This window comes from Anneissia japonica, unplaced genomic scaffold (assembly GCF_011630105.1).
Source record: "Anneissia japonica isolate Jap-2015-1 unplaced genomic scaffold, ASM1163010v1 scaffold263_len647688_cov178, whole genome shotgun sequence".
NCBI classification, from domain to species: Eukaryota; Metazoa; Echinodermata; class Crinoidea; order Comatulida; family Comatulidae; genus Anneissia; species Anneissia japonica.
Window position 1 is genome coordinate 389,353 of NW_022734777.1, and position 18,863 is coordinate 408,215.

The window sequence follows — 18,863 nt, forward strand, 5'->3', positions numbered from 1 at the left end:
TGTATAATGCGTCTATTGCAATTTTCACTTTATCCTCTCAAACAGTCCTAAGAACGTTCAGAGTGCACTACTTCACAGGGGGATTCTCCCCCTTGACCCCGCCGGGGTCATACGTAATTCGCATAACGCCTCCCCCCCCCTTTCAAAATCCTGGCTACGTCCCTGTGCACTTTATGTAGTTTATAGCATGTTTATAGATACTGTACAAAGATAATAGGCATGGTTGGACCACCTACTCAAGGTGAACCATGGAGCACAGTAGATGATGACTCATACTAATTACATGATAGTTATATTGTAACTCATGGTGGCGCTATACTAGTATACATGGTTAGAATGCTTGAGATTGCTACTAAATTTGCAAAACAACGGAAATTGAATTTTTAATTGTGAGAAGTCCAATGTTATGGTTATAGGTAAATGTGTAAATAAAAACAAAGTTTGGAAATTAGGTGATTACAGCATAAATGAAACAGATACATACAAGTACCTTGGTGTACTTATCTCAAGAATTATGAATAATCATGCCGAATATGTAATTAAGAAAGGAAATCGTCTTATCGGTTATATAAAATCAATTATCAATAATCTAAATAATTAATAGAGTATACTATGGTAACATCCTGTGGCGAACGATCGCACTTCCATCTATCAATTACGCAAGTGCGGTGTCGGTAAACGGAAGCAAAAGTGATCTTGAAAAAATTGAAAAGCTGCAAATGCAAATGGCGAGGTGTATTCTAAAGGCTCCAAGAAACACATTCTGTTCTACCCTTTACGGAGACCTTGGATGGTCCCCCATCATCAACTACCTACCAGAACATTTTCAGACTAAATTATATCAATCGCATTATTAAAATGGAAGAAGATCGTTGGCCAAAGCTGGCACTTAAAGCCCTAACTGCATCTGAAGGTATCAATAACTTGAGTTATAAATTACAGTACTTGGTTGTGTCGATAATATATTTCAGAAATATAACATTAAGAGTATTTTCCATTATATTAAAAATAATCGAGATATACCCAATCCTATATGGGCAGCTGAACATGCTCTAAAACAAAATTTGTTAAATTGCTGGAAAGATGATATTAAAAGCAAACCTTCTATTGTAAAGATACTCATTAATTAAAAAGTCACAAAATATGGAGGAGTACCTTCTTGACGGTACTGATTTTGAAGGAGCATCAATCAAATTTATGCTCCGTTCAAATACCCTCTCTCTCCAACAGCGAACTAAAAAATGGTCTAATGATCAGAGTGACACTGGAATTGGTAAGGTGTGCAATGATAATTCCATTGAAGACATTGATCATTTTCTGCTTGTATGTCCAGTTCTTGAAAATATTAGAAGGATGGAAATATTACACTTTAAGAATAATCTCCACTAAATAATAATAAATCACTAAACTTTCACCAGGTTTGGGATAAATTTAACTCTTTAAATATTACAGAAAAGGTATGTTTTATTCTTGGCAATGAAAATGAATTATATAAAAAGGAAATTATTGTGGAAATTGATAAATTTAGCAAATCATTGTCTAAAAACCTGTGGAAAGAAAGGTCATTATTATTGCATGCCTCTACCTCATAAGTAACCTTTTGTGTTGTTGTGTTTTGATTTGAAATGATTTTTTTTTTTTTCGTGCTTATCTGTATCTAACGTAATAATTTGTTAACTTTAAAAAAAATTAGTATTACTACTGTAATGTTGTTTTTTATTTAGTAGACTTTGCTTTAACACCAATGCAGTACTGTATACTGTTATTGTATAATTGTTTTGTATAGCTTTTAGTTTCTTTTAGTTTAGTTGTTTTTCCTTCTCATTGAATGCACCAAAATGTTGTGTCCCACTGAAACAAAAGTTTATGTTCAGTTGAATAAATAAATAAATATACTATAAACAAACAATTCAAGATGGCTGCGCCATGGAATGTAATCCAAGGTGGCGGCGCCTATGTTATAGGCCTATATTGATAGTAAATCAACAATTATATTTTAATTTAAATGTATTTTAATGACAAGTAAATTGGTTACACGAGTGAATATGATTGTATAAATTAGTAGAAAATAATGTGTTGATGAGATTAATAATGCTACTATTACTTATAGTCTTATTGTTCTTGATCAGAGTTAACTAATCATTGTAGGATGTGCCAATACAGAGATTGCAATTTATGATAACTATTAATTATGAATTCATTACATTTAATATTTTAACTTGTGCACTGCAATATTTTGTATTGCCATTGCAGTTATTCAGATTGTAATATCGTACAGATATCGTACATTGATTGGTCACTGGTGACTATAGTCAGATTGCCCAGTGTGTGCTAGGGGTGAGTCGATTAAATTATAATATGGTATAACTGACGAACAATTATCGTTTTCATTTAGTGATTGGTATTACTCTGGGAATTGCCTATAAGTGTTAATGGATTACTTTTATTATGCTATGATTACTCTTTACTGTGTAATACTGTATGCATTATAATAGTAAATGATTTCCTAATTAATTTAAATGTTACTTTTATATACTTACTTAGTTTGTTCAATATATCAAGTCTTAATGGCTTATGTATTCTTCTGGAATATATTAATTGATTGATGATGAATAATTTGTTATTTCACATGTGAATCTACTTGCTCCTGTGTTATTGACACAAACTTACTGGTTTGGTTTGGTTTGTTTTGATTTTTGTTGTTCTGGGTCACTTCATGGAAATAAAGAACCAGAAGAATGCTACTCAGTCGTGAAGTATGTTCTTTTTAAGTGTCACAAAAAACGAATATATATATATAATATAAGTTAATGGATTACTGGTAAAAATGTGATTGTAACAACAAATGGGACATTTTGAATCCATCCTGGATTTTAAAGTAAAGAATAGTAGACTTTTCCATCACGGCAAACACAGTAGAGTTATGTTATAGTTAATGCAAATCCAAACCTACAAACCTTCTTTGTCAAACTATATTCGAATTAAAGATAAAAAAAAAAAAAATTAGAAAATTATGTTAAAGACAAAACTATAGGTGTTAAATTGTAATTTAACTTTATCATTATCAAGTAACTTTCATTTACAGTAATGGAAGAATAAGTTCATGGAACGAAGGGACACCCGTTCTAGCATTCCTTAACAGATAAATATTTTAAGCCGTTTGTTCATGTTGGTTAAATTATTCCGATGTTAAAAAGGCTGAGGAATTCTGTACTGAAGCTTTAAAGCCCTGTCCAGACTATCAAATTTTATTTGACAAACATGTGACATACTGTACCTGAATATGGCCATCACATCACATTATGATCATATATACAGTAGGCATATCATGACTATATATGGGCATACAACAATTTTTTGTCAAATAAAATTTATTAATTTGGACAGAGCTTGTAGGGGATTGAATTTCTGGAAAATTGTGATTCCTCTACCGTGAAATCGGTCACAAGTAAATTATTTTAGTATTAATAAATGCATGATCTATGTTGATTTATTGATTTTGTTGTTGCTATTTTTTGACATTTAAATGGAAAAAAAAAAATAAAAAGTGTAATTCATGGCTTTTCATTTATCTTTGAATATTTTATCATTGAATATTAATTCTTGCAAGAAGTAAATTGTAAATGGCAATTTGTTTGATGTTAGATTCCGTTTAAAAACTAAGTTATTTAAGATACAAAAATGCATATATTGACTCAAGAAAATCAGTTTTAATACAGAATTTGATTATTGGGGCCATTTTTACCTACATGTCTTATGGGGCCATTTTTACCAGGGCCATTTTTTCCGGGGCCATTCTTACCGTACACCACATCAAATATATCAGTATCAAGATTCACTCCTTTTGTGATACTCTATGTTGTAGTGTTTTGATTATTCTGTAGGCCTAGACCAAGGCACTATCGGACCCGTGTAACAGAGTCAGCGTCAACGTGAAATTTATACTGAGGTTAGTAGATAGAAAGGGCTACCTATACTATTGTAAACATGATGAGAATAATAGCATATCACTCTCTATTGTTTAATGTTCATTAATGTTATAAGTCAATCGTGACATCATCACTGTAACTCCCAATTGTATTTGCTTATTCCCCAGAATCCATTAATTTTTCTATTAGTGGACGCTTGGCCTGATTTTTTTAGCATATGGAAACGTTGTATCATTTGCTCTCCAAGGTCGCCTTAACCATTGGAGAAAACTGGATTTTTTTCACAAAAGTACGTTTTTGGTACAAAATCTATGATTTTCTTGTAATGGCCCAAGTGGATTATGTTGTAAAAAATATTAATCTACCAATTCGTGAAGAAAAAATGAAAAAAATCCCTACAGTTTTGTCGGAATACGCCGATTTATAACAGCTCCTCACGCCGATTTAGATAGGGAATTTCAAGAAATTTGAGGTTTTTGGCTGTTCCGAGCTCGTTTCTTACTCCCTCACTCACAGACTATTTGTTTGTTCAAATTGGCCCTAGTGGATTTGTGGAGAGAATATAATAAGCTTGAAGCTGATATAAAACTTAGTATGATTGGTTGGGTAGTTTTATCGGAAAATAAGAAAATATAAAATCCATCCATTAGTACTTTTAACCCCATAATGAAAATAGACAAAAAAAATGATTTTAATAGGCTAAGCCAATCCTGCCAACACGAAAGTGTGGACTAGGGGAAGGGAGATCTCAGAATTTGTTCACTTTACATTGTTCTATGTGTACTGTTAAATATGTGTTGAAATACAAGTTTTAACAAAAGAATATTGACTGTGCAAATTGAGTTTTTTTTAGTATTTAACCCCATAATGAAAATGAAACAAACCCAATGTTTTTAATTGGTCGATCCAAACTGCTTGTACAGCGGGGTTGATTTGACCTCAGTTCGCTGCTTTCGGAATAGCTGGACTAGCAAATGATAAAAAGTGACAAAAACGTTTCCATATGGTTCGTGTGCAAAAAAAATACCTCATAATTTTTCGTCACTGCGAATACATAAAAATTGAATTGTAATTGAAAATTACTTTTGTAAAACATCCTTAATTAGAACCTGAAGAAAGTTACTTCAAATTCAATATTAAGTATGAACAATTAAGGAATTTATTGAATCAATAAATCCTCACCTCATAAACACATCAAACTGAACGTTTAATAGGAATATTCTAGACCTATTTTAAAGACTCAAGGAACAAATTTTGATGTAGGCCTACGGCCAGGAACGAGGCCGCCCGGGCCTCCTCCTACTACTACTAGGCGATAGCCTAGCCTAGTTATGAAATCATTGCACGATTTTACCTGTCTGCATGCACCGACCAAAAAGGACGTCAGTGACTGTATTCTCTCTTGAATGCTGAAATGTTTATCTTTGACGAAAGTCTATCAAAATAGCATTACAAACATGTTCTTTTTATCACAATAGTTATTCATCGTATCCGTACTGTACTGCTGATGTGTAGTTAATTAAACGCATACTGCAGGAGCAAAAATCAGCATACGCACAGCTAAATGTAAATACGAACTCGTATACTGATCATATCACTATAGCAACCGATGACTGCTACAACAGTTGGTTATAAAATACTGTACTAAAATTAAAAGACGGCGATTGACATATAAAGCAATATAGTAGAGCATGCATCGTACACTAAATGGAAAATCATTATACTTAGGTTAGATTTAATGCATTCAAAAATTTCTTTCGGGCCTTGCAGGCCCTTAGGAAAATTATTCAAGCATTAAATCTAACCTTCGTATAATAATTTTCCTATAGTGTACTATGCGGAGCTCTACTAATTGCTTATTATTGTTCAGTTAATCTCACTTGCACAAAATACAGGAATTTGTTGAAGTTCAAGTGCCAATCTGCAATCACTCACTCCACCCATAACAGTACACCAGTATTCAGTGGCTGGTGACAAAAATTGTAACTGATGCTCGGACTTCACAATGAAAAACTTAAAACTTGTCCTACATTGAACAAGCTTGGCCAATTCAGTGAAATTCATGGGCTTGTATAACTATCAATCCTTACATATTAGTTGGAAGGCTAGATGATTTAAAGTGGAAGTTCAGCTCTTTAAAAAAACAGGCAAAATTTATTTAAAACATTGAATTCAAATTTTTTTTTTAATTGGTTTTTTTGTTCACTTAGCATACATTTTCAACAAAAACTTACCTTTCCTATCGACCATATTGCTATGTGGGAACCAGCCCTGGGTATATGTGTGCAGAAGTATTTTTTGTTGTTTTCTAGGGCAGAATGTGAAATGGTTAATTAAAAAACAAAAATGTGAAACAACAGCATTAAACACTATATATACAGGTTACACATAATTCTAGGGGAGGGGGAAGTGTTTTTGTTGTATATATTGCATACATTCTCAACATAAAACTTTACCTTTCTTATCAATTGTACTGATATGTGGCAAACAGCCATCTCCAGTTATGCTAAGGGGATTTCATGTGTTTTTTTCTAGAGAAAAAAGTAAAATTGTTAATTAATACAGTAATCAATACAATAATCAATAATGATTTGTTGTCAAATTATTTAAAGGAACATTTTACTTCAGTTAAGGATGCATGCTCATAACAATATTAGATAAAGACAGGCAAATTCCCTTTCCTATCAAACTCCCCCCTCTTTTCTGGTGACCACTCCCACCCTTGAATTTAATCCCTAAATACAGTAGTCCTCCAACTAATGCATTGCAGACCGACCCAAACTCGGATGAAATGATTTGCTGCAGTCCTTTTTTCTAAACATAACTGTTATTATAGCATTATTTAGACCTGTTATGTAATGTTAATTGATAATTTGTTCTGTAGGCCTACAATTTTACAACACAATATTTGCTTTTAGTTATCAATAAGCTACAAAATTCCACAAGCGAATACTGTATAAACCCCACCAACAGCTGTAGAAAACGATTTAAATGCATAAAATATTATACTGTATACAGTAATTTGAAATTTGATTTGTATCATTAATCAAGGTGGCACATCTCCAAAGCAATTGAGAAATCAATAAAGATCAAACACAATATTTGAATGAAACATCACACAGATGAATTTGACTCGTTTGTTCTATTTAGGCCTGTTTACACTATGACAATAACATTCAACGATAAAAAGTTAAAGTGCAATTGCTCATAGAGAAAACAAAAAGAAATACATGAAGTTTCACACTAGCACGATTCAATATCTATTTATTGTGTATATGGTAATAACATATTTTCAAAAAATCAAATCAAATGATTTCATAATCGTGTAAAAACGATAAAAGCGTTTTTAACTAGTTTTTACATGATTATGAAATCATTTGATTTGGTTTGATTTGATTTGTGAAAATATTTTGTTATCGTATAATGAATCGTTATCAAATCATGCTAGTGTAAAAACTTCTTGTTGTATTTCTTTTATTTTCTACATGAACAATTGCTTCTTAGCTTGTCATCGTTGATCATTATCGTCATATTGCAAAACAGGCCTTTAGTTTAAGACCTGCTAAAATTTTCAAATCGAAAACTTTGCTCTTCCCTGATGTACTGTATATCTGAAGCCAATGTCTATTGAAATCGTAGTCACCAAGACAACAAATCGCAATGAGTATCACTACATACTTGATTCATTTTGCATACAAAATGACATTTTAATTGGCAAAAAATAAGTATTCTAGTAAAAGAACATGCATTGCTGTACAAACTGGTGAATAAACCATATACAAGGCCTACTCATTGTTTTTGTTTTACCCACCATACTTTGACAAGTAAACCTGGTTTCCATAAAATCGCTACAGTGCATTCATTGAAATCAGTACACTGTGCTGTTGATGACGGGGTGGCAAAAACATTCAGCGATTTTATGGAAATCAAGCTTGTTGTTTCAGGCTTAATTGACTATTATTAGTAGCTATGTGCCACATTACATAAATTAGAAACAGAAAATCCATCAAACGACAAATTTACATCAAATATGTATTAGCAAATGCCATGAGGCCCATATAAAAACAATTCAATTTTCGTTGATTTAATCATCAAAATTGAATTGTTTACCAATTGTGGGCCTACTTTTATATTATGGACATCAATATGAACTGTCTGTCAGCTACAGTATGTTAACAGTGGCATAAAAAGGAACATATGTGGCCCCTTGAAAGCCCCTACTCTAAACATGCTGAGTAAGAAAAATCACTCAAGTGATTAAAAACAAACTTTTCTTCTATTAGCACCAATGTCAATACAGTATGTACTTCTTATGTTAAAGTATGGAACATCTCCATAGTAAAATTCCCTTTGGAAACTAAAAAAATATAATTGAAAAATACAAATTAAATTTAATTAAACAAATTAATTGCACATCTCATACTCTGAGCATGATAACCATTTGTTAATATTAATGCAGGCTTGGCTTATACAGCACATTTAAAACTTACAAATGTTTAGCAGCAGTTTAAAAAGAAATTAAATTCGCAATTTATTGTTTTCCTTGTCTTCGAGTTTAGTACAAATTAATTGTAACACAGAAAATAGATTCACACCTACAATGCATTTGTCATATTCACACAGAGTATAGTACAATTATAATATTAAGAAACAAAAATATAATTACTGTACAACCTTAATTATTACTAACACTAAAATTAATATTAAATGTGTAACCCCTCTATCGTGCTTGAGAAAATGTACTGTCTTGGATTCAATTCTACCAGCCTAAACTTGATTACAGTATTCTAGTCATGTGAGCGAATCTATGATGTAATCTTGCATATGGGGAATTCCTAAAATACATTAAGCGAGACTTTTTATTTGTTGTTTCGCAAACTTACTTTTTTAAAGATCATCAGAGGCGGGTGGAAAAAAAATAAAAATAAAATTTTGTTTTCTTATTTAGCAAATAATTTTGCCAGAAACATCCAGACGGAGGATAAAATAGAAATAAAATTTATTGTTGAATTTCAACAGTGTAGAAATGGTATGGTTAAATGCTTTAAATTAATATTAATAGGAAGAAATTATACTGTACATACCTTATTTTTAAAGATTTCAGGGCATAATAAAATTTTTTTTAAACTTTAATTTTTTCCAGAAATTTCCAGTTTTTTGACGCAGCAGGTGCGCTAATTGGTCAAAAATATTATTAATATCGGAGGGCGGTGGATTCGCAAAATAAGATATAAAAAAAGTCTGGCTTTCAGTACTTGCTCTACAAGGCCTACTGTAGTTGGGGTACTGCATTGTACTCTCTTAGATAATCAAAGTAGGACATATTATTCTCCATTATACATATTACTATACCTGTACATCAGAAACATTATAGGTTATAACATTCCATTCGTCAATGCCACCATGCGCACATGCCATATTTATGCATACACTGGGAAAAAAGTACTAACCAAAACCGACTACCACACCTCTGCCTACAGTAAAATATACTGTATACTCATTGCAAATACTGTATAGAATAGAGTGGAATCAAACCAATAAAATGTTAATTACCTACAGGTAACTATCATTCATGAGGTATAGCAATGACATTTGCATTAAAATAAACTAGAAAATTTATACATGCAGGCAGTACTGGTATTTTACCTTAATTACACTTTTGTTTAAATAGAGAACTGTAAAAACCCTCAAGGAGATACTGGTTGAAAATATAACTAAAATAATTTAAATACACCTTGTTCTCCCCCAATTTTAAAAACGAAATAATTACAAATTGCATAACATGGGTTAATAATTGATAATAATGCACTTTAGTTTACAATTATCTATTAAGTTGACAAAGTTAATTAACATCAAATGAAGGCATAATGCACTACTCAATGGGCTCGGCCAAAGATACTAGAAATACAAGATAGAGTTCTCCACACAAAAAAAGTGTTCCACCATGTTCCACCGAAATGCATGGTGGGAATACGAAAAATGGGACGCCCCCTACAGCTGGATCTAAAAAAACTTGTGGCAAACTTTCGTTACCAAGTCGTTGCATATTTTATTATCAATTCTCAACAAAGATACTAGATATAAAAACAAACTGGAATAGACACCCAGACAGACATCGGTGAATACATAACCTCCTTGGTGGCGGTAGAAATCGTTGCTATTATCCAAATAATACACAAAACAATTAAAGCATAATCATGAATCAGTAAAGAATAAAACAACAATACAGCGCAGAATCGCATGGCCAGATGCACTCTTAGTGAAAAAGTTTTCCTCCATTAGTGGAAAAGGAAGGGCGCCTTTTGCGTCTGGATATACTTAGCAACAGAAGGGCGCCCTGTACGTTGGGCACGAAGTATAGTAAACTTGAATGGTTAAAAAGGGCGCCGCCTACGTTGGGCACGACTTCCGCCTCATTTTTACAATGCGAGAACTCTATCTTGTATTTCTAGTATCTTTGGCTCGGCAGACTTCCGACGACAATTTTATCCACGCTCTGTGAAGCGCCTACCTGAAGAGAAGTCAGTTTGCAAATTTTCAGAGCAATTGTTGGTACACCATAAAAAAAATATTTATCCTGGTACAGTAATATAAATATATGCACAGCTCACACCTAGGATGGCAGTGGCACAGTGTGTGCTCATTTTGAAAAAACCTTCCAAGTGTTTGTTGCATTTTGTTGGCCACCAACATCAAAATAAATGAATTAAGGCTTGCCATCCCAAAACCAGCCGACTGTCACTACTGGTAAATGTTAATCTGAGAAATTAGCATAAGAATGTGCATGTATACTTTAGTACAGAAAAACTAATAGTAAAATACTTTGGCAATATGAAGCCAATGTGGAGAACATGAATATATTAAAAAGCAATTTTCTTTTATTTTTCAATAAAATAATTAAATAATTAATTTTCATTAATACATCGCGAAGCATAGCTCTCAACGAATGTAGTCCTGTAAATAAGGACTACATTCGTTGAGATCTATGCTTCGCGATGTATTAATGTCCTTTATTAAACACTGTATTTACCTTTCTTTGATGATTTATTATATATAATTTAACAGTGTTAACGGCTATCTTGATTTATATTATATGTACCTATATTGTTTCTAGCCGTACCTATTGTGTAATGGAGTGTATCTGGTGGAATTTGAATCTGTTCAACCATGAAGCCTCCGTGGTCTAATGGTTATGACGCTCGTCTTGACAGCGAGAGGTCGCAGGTTCGAGTCCCGCCAGAGGCATTTTATTACACAATTTCTTTATTCTTTTATTTACAGGACTACATTCGTTGAGAGCTATGCTTCGCGATGTTACACATCTAGATGTGTATAAGAGACAGAATTACTGTCCTTTATAAAACACTGTATTTACCTTTCTTTGATGATTTATTATATATAATTTAACAGTGTTAACGGCTATCTTGATTTATATTATATATATATATATATATATATATATAATATAAATATGTATATATATGTATATATATATATAAACTAAACAATTCCTGTAGTGATATTCAGCCACCATGCCCACTGGCCTCTCCTCTGTCATATCAAAAAACGTTTTTTAAATGAATAATATAAGCATATAATGGTCCTATTACTCTAGAATGTTAGGCCTACAATTCTTTACCTTTACTGCAGATAGCATGGATTAAACCCTTGATTCTACAGCTAACCATCATACTCTAGACTCCTTTCTTCACCTAGCTGCTAGTTCAGGCTACAAAATGTGCAATGCATTTGCTAACCTAAATTTCTAAATAACAGGGATGCAATCGATTTCCCATTTGACCTTGTCACAAGGCAATGCAAACATTAAACGAAAACTTCACGTTTGTATTTACATAGAAACCATACTCAAACAAAAGGGAACTTTGGTTGATTGTGATTTGCGATGTATCACAAACCTACCTTTGAATATGTTCACGAGAAGACGATAAGCAAGCAAATCAGAGAAAAGACTGCCGTGAATTTTATACATTGTTTTCTACAGCGTGACGATTATAACTCACAGAATACTGTGTATGATTGGTAATTTCTTTCGGGAACACTAGGCCAGCCATAAACAACATTTTATCGATATTCTCGAGCAGGATTCGACCACTGGAAGTAACATGTATTATACACACACAAACTCACTCACACAGTTGGTTTTTCATACTCAACAAAGCATGAATAAATTAGGAATTGGAATATTTAACAAGCAAAAATTGTAAATGAAAATGAAAGTGTATAAGAATGTAATGGGTCAAATGTATCAAGTTGCTGGTTTTCTGTCATTATGATGAACAATTGTTACTTCTTGTTTAAAAAAACCTAAGTATCTCTGTTCTGGAAATATTTAATTTATATTCGAAACGTCGCCACAAATATGTCAGCCCCACCCTTGCACCAGATATCTACCCTGGTGACTATAAACTTCTCTATGAATCTATTTTGTAGCCAGTATATCCTTCACCGGGTATACAACATTAATCAGATATCTACCCTTTATCAGGTATACTCCCTTCACCAAGTATCAATCGTTTATCTAGTATACAGTATATCTTCCACCAGTTTGCCAACCCTCCACCAGATATCTGCCCCTTCTATTTTTTCTCTTTTACATTGTAGTGTACAGTGTATGTTCTACCAGTTTACCCACCTTCCATCCACCAGGTAGCTGCCCCTTCTATTTTTTTTCTCTTTTTTACTTTATCAAGTAATGTGGTTTGAAGGTTTTCATGGCAAAGTAATAATATATTTAATGCTTGCAGTACACCACATGGATAGTTCTGAAAAGAACTGTTGATGAAAATGTCTCTACATTTCAATTGAGTTGCTTCAATCTTCAGGAGAATGATATCTGCAGAAAATCCAAACAGGGAAATTTTTTGATCCAAAGTAAGAAGTCGCACTATTCAAACATATAAGTATTTTCCTGTTTCTTTTCAGAAATTATCCATGTGGTGTACCCTAAGTATTAATGATTAAACCAAGTAGGTTACTTGTGTTTTCCACAACACAAGTATGCATAATATTGGCCTGAAGTTCATTACTAATATCATGTCTAAACATATTATGTAGCCCTATTAAATCCAATCTTAACTCATTTCCTACAGCAATTATAAGAATTATAATAAAATTGCCTATCATGCCAACAGTACCAGCACATCTATCCATGCAGGAATTGTTTGAATGTGTACTCGGCCACCTCACTACCCACCCATCAATTTATTATATTCATATTTCTGTATGATCCTACCCATTCATTTTTTAATCTATTTGTTATTGGCTTATTTGATATTTCATAAGCATCTTAACTGCAATAGTGTAAATAATATACAGCAAAAATATGCTAGTATTAAATACTGTAAAACCTCGCTGCTTCTTTTTTATGCAAACTTTGGATGGGGACTTCTTTTCAAAACGAATGCTGTTAAGTTTAGGAATCTGTATCATGGAGCTGTGTATTAACTGGCATTACAGCACCTAAACTACTATATAAACCAAGCATGTTTTAATTTATTTTGTTTTTTGATATCCATGTACAGTTTACTGTATCTCGAAAAAAGAAGCCTATGCTACCTTGAAAGGAAGCCCATAGGCTTATTTTCGAGGCTAATTTTGCAAATTAAAGATGGGGGTTCAATTCAAGATGGGATTTTTCTCGAGATTAAGCCCAGTGGGCTTTAATTCGAGGTTTTACGGTATATCATCAGAGGAATCACTCGCTCATAATCAGATACAGTACGAATCCCTGTAGTAGGTAGTTTCGCCACACAATGTTAACCTTAACTTTACACGTTAGTACCCAAAATGCAATGCCATAGCTCCACCGCTTATGTAAACAAATCAAAATACGCATGCGGGAACCCGTAACTAACATACATCGAGCACCTAAAATCCTGAAATTAACGTACTCAGCAACGCAAGATGAATAAATTATGATGTCATCCGTTAAGGTTAACATGGTGCGGCGAAAACAACCTATTATCACTACACCCAGAAGAATTTTAATGTGATGTGAAGTGCAAAGTTCTTGTCCACACTAACAAATTTGATGTAACAAATGTGTGTGATGTGCCCATATATGGGCGTGATGATGTCATTACATCCAAATATATGCATATCACATTTATTTGTCACATGAAATTTAATAATGTGGACAAAGCTTAAATCTTATGTGACAAAAACTGTTGTATGCCCATATATAGTCATGATGTACCTATATATGGACATGAAATGCTTATATATGGTTATGATATGATGTCATCATGACCATATTAAGGCATGTCACATGCACACAAGCTACACTCACCTGCATATACTGGCCTCCTTCTTCATGCGTGCTTCCATTCCCAGCACTGCTCAGCTGATGATTTCTAAAACATATGAAAAAAAAAATTCAGATTATAAACGATTTGAGGAATTTACACTCAATTCTCCTGAGCATTTGTATATGATCTATACGTAATGCCTCATTGCTTTTAATTACAATGGGACACATTTTGAAAATTCATTTTATGACACTCATGTCAATAGCTATTTTAATACCATTTCATAACAAGATTTTAAAAGGTTTCATGTTATCTTATAAATCAACATAAAGATCTTCCTATTAAAGATGTACTGTTTCAAAAAGTCTGGAAAAAAAAACTTCTAAAAATAAAGATGAATAAATTTGAATGACTTTTTTCATCACACCAATCTGATTTTGCTTTACAGCATAGCTTTAATGTAAATATTATTAATATTATTTATCATTTATTAATTTAAAAAAATTAAATAATATTTCAAATATTTCTATAGGGTTTTCAATCTTTCAAAATTTTCTGGATCCAACTATTTGTTCAAGGCCTAAGTTTGGATTATTGATTGTCAGGATCTAAGTGTGGTTTTGTACCCTCTTCAAGTTTTGTTTCCCTTCTTTAATACTTCTTGAGGAGTTTCTTCATGGGTGTAGGCTAGGGGGTGTGGGTGGTGCAAATGCATTTCCCACCCCATGGGGAAAAATCGGTCCCACCATGTGGGTTATACAATTCTAAGATATTGAGTTTTCATTGGAATGGGGATTTAGTTTCCAATTCTCAATTATCATTAAAAACGGTTCGTTTTGCACACGTTGTGGCATTGCGTTCTCCATAGAATAGCGTTGGCTGAACAATTGGGCGTAGTAAATGCCCAGCTTTTGTAACACTCTTCGTTTTAATCTTACTATCTTGTGTAATTAAATATATGCGTACAACATCAGCGTTTCCAATGTTACTTTTCAAACTTTTTCTCTGATATTCTGGACTGTACGATTACTACATTCAAGTAAATATTTCATAAATTCAAATAGTTCGGTTTTCAACAACAAATGCACAAACAAAGTGTTTATATAATAAAGGCACAAGTTATTAATATAAAAGTTATCAGACCTTAAAATTCATTGATTAAGGGCAGTAATTACCAAAATAAACTAGAATATAATTTATAGTCCGCTTTTGATAATTTGTTGCATGTGGTTTCGCTGTTTGAAGTGTTGCACAAACTAAAGTCGCTTCATTAACCTGAATATCTACGAAACTTAACGAACTGGCTGCAAATTAGTTTTGCTTGGCTCGTAAATAAAGAGCGTTAAAAGAAGTGTTATTGATGCCTTTCTCAAAGAACCCTTGCGTTTTCAACATGAAGGGATCACAACAAAGACAAACTTTAGAGCATGGATGGCAACTCTCAGCACATGTTTTTCCCACACTAAGTTTAAATTATTCATAGTGCAATCGGAATAAAAAGAAACACAAACAACTTTTCCAAAATGGTCACTGAGTCAATTGCAGATGGTTTGTCACCAGATGGGAGTTACGCAATTTGTCAGTAGTATATGGTTTTGTAAACTCATGCATACCTATGCACAAGGCTGGAAAGATTGAGGGCAAGAAGAATAAATTCAATTTTGCCACCAAACTTATAGCATGTTAGATATCAGCCTCCCAGACAACTGAATGATGACCTCATTTTGTTTATTTTTCAGTCTAAAAATTTGTTCCAATCTCAAAAACAAGCAAGAAAGAATGATTCAAGATTATTTTATTGTCCAAAATACAGAAATTTAGTTTGGGTGAAACCATTTTAATACATACAAATACAAAAATATGTACAAACATCGAAAATAATACATAATAAAATAAATAACAAGAATACCAAAAAATAATCAATAAATATGGAAAAAAGATATGGCCAATATATATACAGTTAATAAATACAGAGAGACAAGTGATAAACATTAATTTAGATATTCGAGTTAATTAAACAAATATTGAAAAGCAAAGCAAGTAACATAAACATTCCTAAATATATATTTAGGAATGTAATATCTTATTGCAAAAGGTATGAATGAGTTGAGAAATCTGGTACGGCATAAGCCTAATAAACTTTTCTAAATTTTTCTAGTAACATTTTAGTTTCAATTACTTCCACAAATTTACATCTATAATTTACTTTAAATTGCAGTAAATTATTTAATTTAGTTTAAAAATTATTAATTATATTATTATCCCTGCCACTGAGGTTATCTTTACCGTGTTTGTCTATCTGTTTGTTAGCAGGAATGCCAAAACTAATGAATGCATCACCACAACATTTATTGGAGTGGCACATATTGGTCTATTAAGGGAAGTGTTATAATTTGGGGTAAAAAGGTTAAAGGTCAAGGTAAATGCATTCTATCGAGTGCCCACTCTTGTTACTATTGATGATCGCATACCTTCATACCAATCCCATCATACTTTCGACTTCCTAGTTCATGGTATCTAAAAGATGTAAAACATATTTAATAATTGGCTATCAACACAAACCTTTGCAACTCTCAGCTTGTATAATGTAAGGTAAACAAACCCTTTTTAGATAAAGTTGTTCCTGATGAGACCAACAACCACACTGTGGATAGGCATGATATTAACTCAGTATTTATAGACCTAGACATATTCAGTCTAATTCCTCTTCGATCATTCACAACAGTTCTGTCTGAGTGTTTACAATCAATGTTCGATAGAACGGTCAACAACTGAGATAAAAGGAGCAGAAAAAAAGCAAATAGAACCGCTTACAATTTAACGGTTCTACAGATTTAAACACAATTCATACGCCCATCACATTATCCACTGACATATTCAAAGCCAAGAATGAAGGGACTACAAAATTTTTATGTACACGTAGTGTACAAATTTACTATAAATGGTACGCCACAGTGGCAAACATGGTTGAATCACCATCCACTTTAATTTTGGGCTACCTTTGGCATAAATTTCCTTTTTTTTTCTTTAATAATGTTTGCATAAAGTAGGCCAAGTTTTATGACAAAATTAATAATAACTTTGAGGAAGGAAAGATCTACTAAATAAATTAATCAATGCTTGACTTTTAATTAATTTGATTTATTTTACTTGGAAAATGTATAAATCAAAATTTGTAAGTAGAAACCACCTGCTTTTTTGACAGATAAAATCCTAGTTAACAGAACAGGAGTAACACATGAGCTTAGCCCTATAGCTTATTTTATAGAACTAAATGATTTGTAATTGAGAGTGTATGATTCTGACAGGAAACAATACATCTCAAAAAAAAAAAATTAAACAAGTTTTTTTTTTTCCAGATTACTATGGCTAATGACAGGTACGCTTTCACCATTACAGTCTTTTTTCTACAAATGCAATGACCTGTATGAAGCACGAGCTCCTGTAAGACCATACCCAGTACCGTTACGATATTAATCGTGCAGGAAATTCACTCGTGATATATAATAAGAACAAATTTATTAACAAATTAGTTTTTATTGCTTTTGAATACAATGTTTCTAACACATTTGTTGCTTGGGGGTTTTTTTTAGCTCCGATGAGCTCTAGAAATACATGGCTGATCGATTAATCGATAGATCTTTTTTGTATGGGCGTTCGTTAGGGCCACTAGAAAAACTTAGCTGATTGATTAACAGATCTTTCTTGTATGGGCGGCCATTAGGGCCAATATTCTCTACTGCCTCTATTTCACTGCCCTCATCAAATTTTTCGAGATTAAGAGAACTTGTTTATATATATTATGTGGAGGACAGGAGGGTTTCTTGCAATATAAGTTCTATAAATATAACTTTTTATTTAGTTTTATTAATATCTTTATAGTTTATTACTGTTATTAAAACACTGAATTGCCCATTAAGAAGGATAAAATAACTTACATATCAACTTTTAACTTCAATGAGATGTTAAATGTTACAGATGTTTTGCTACAAAACTCCTCAAATCATTATTTGGGCCAAACAAATTTTTTTTTGTTGGCCACGTTTTGGGGAGGGGAAATTAAAAAAAAAATGGGTAGGTAAGTTTTATGCCTAAAAAGTAGAAATTTCACAAAAATACAACAAAGACAAACAAACAATTTAAAATCTATATTGAAGAGCAAAACGATCGCATAACACTGACACATCGTCTACCGTCCAGCAAGATGAGCCTATTCCAGCCTGTTTAGCTGACTGAATTACAAAGACGATAGATAATATTTCATTGATAAGAACATACAGGAGTAGTTTAGATCCATTGAGTTATATTATAGCAACATATTTTGCTTAAGCTACCCCTGTTTCACATTTCCAATTATTTTTTTTACAAAATGTTTTGTATTGAATAAAAATGAATCAATTTTATTCCTTTCCTGTATTTCTAGTGGCGGATCCAGGAAATCGAATTAGAGGGGGCCTAGGGAGGGACGATCACAGATAGATCTCCCCACCTCCATCCCACCATGATTGGGGCCAGCAAAGAAAATTTATGATTGTGGCACCTGACACTCTGAGACTTAAATTTAATTAAAATTCATATTTTTTTCTCAATTTATTTTTATAATTTTGAAAAATTTAGGGTGGGGAAGGTGCTCAAAACCTCCCCCTTCAATCTGCCACCGATTTAA

At 32.6% G+C, this 18,863-nt stretch overlaps 1 protein-coding gene across 2 annotated transcripts in view; it reads right to left on the reverse strand.

Moving 5' to 3' along the window:
- LOC117116462 overlaps positions 1-18,863 on the reverse strand; it is a 50,861-nt gene that overhangs the window by 24,021 nt on the left and 7,977 nt on the right. The window contains exon 2 of one of the 2 annotated variants that reach the window (XM_033260511.1): positions 14,239-14,302. In XM_033260511.1, coding sequence (XP_033116402.1) covers positions 14,239-14,302 — 64 coding nt within the window. Of the gene's footprint in view, positions 1-11,568; positions 11,602-14,238; positions 14,303-18,863 lie in introns of those variants that run through there. The other variant, XM_033260512.1, reaches the window with a different exon arrangement.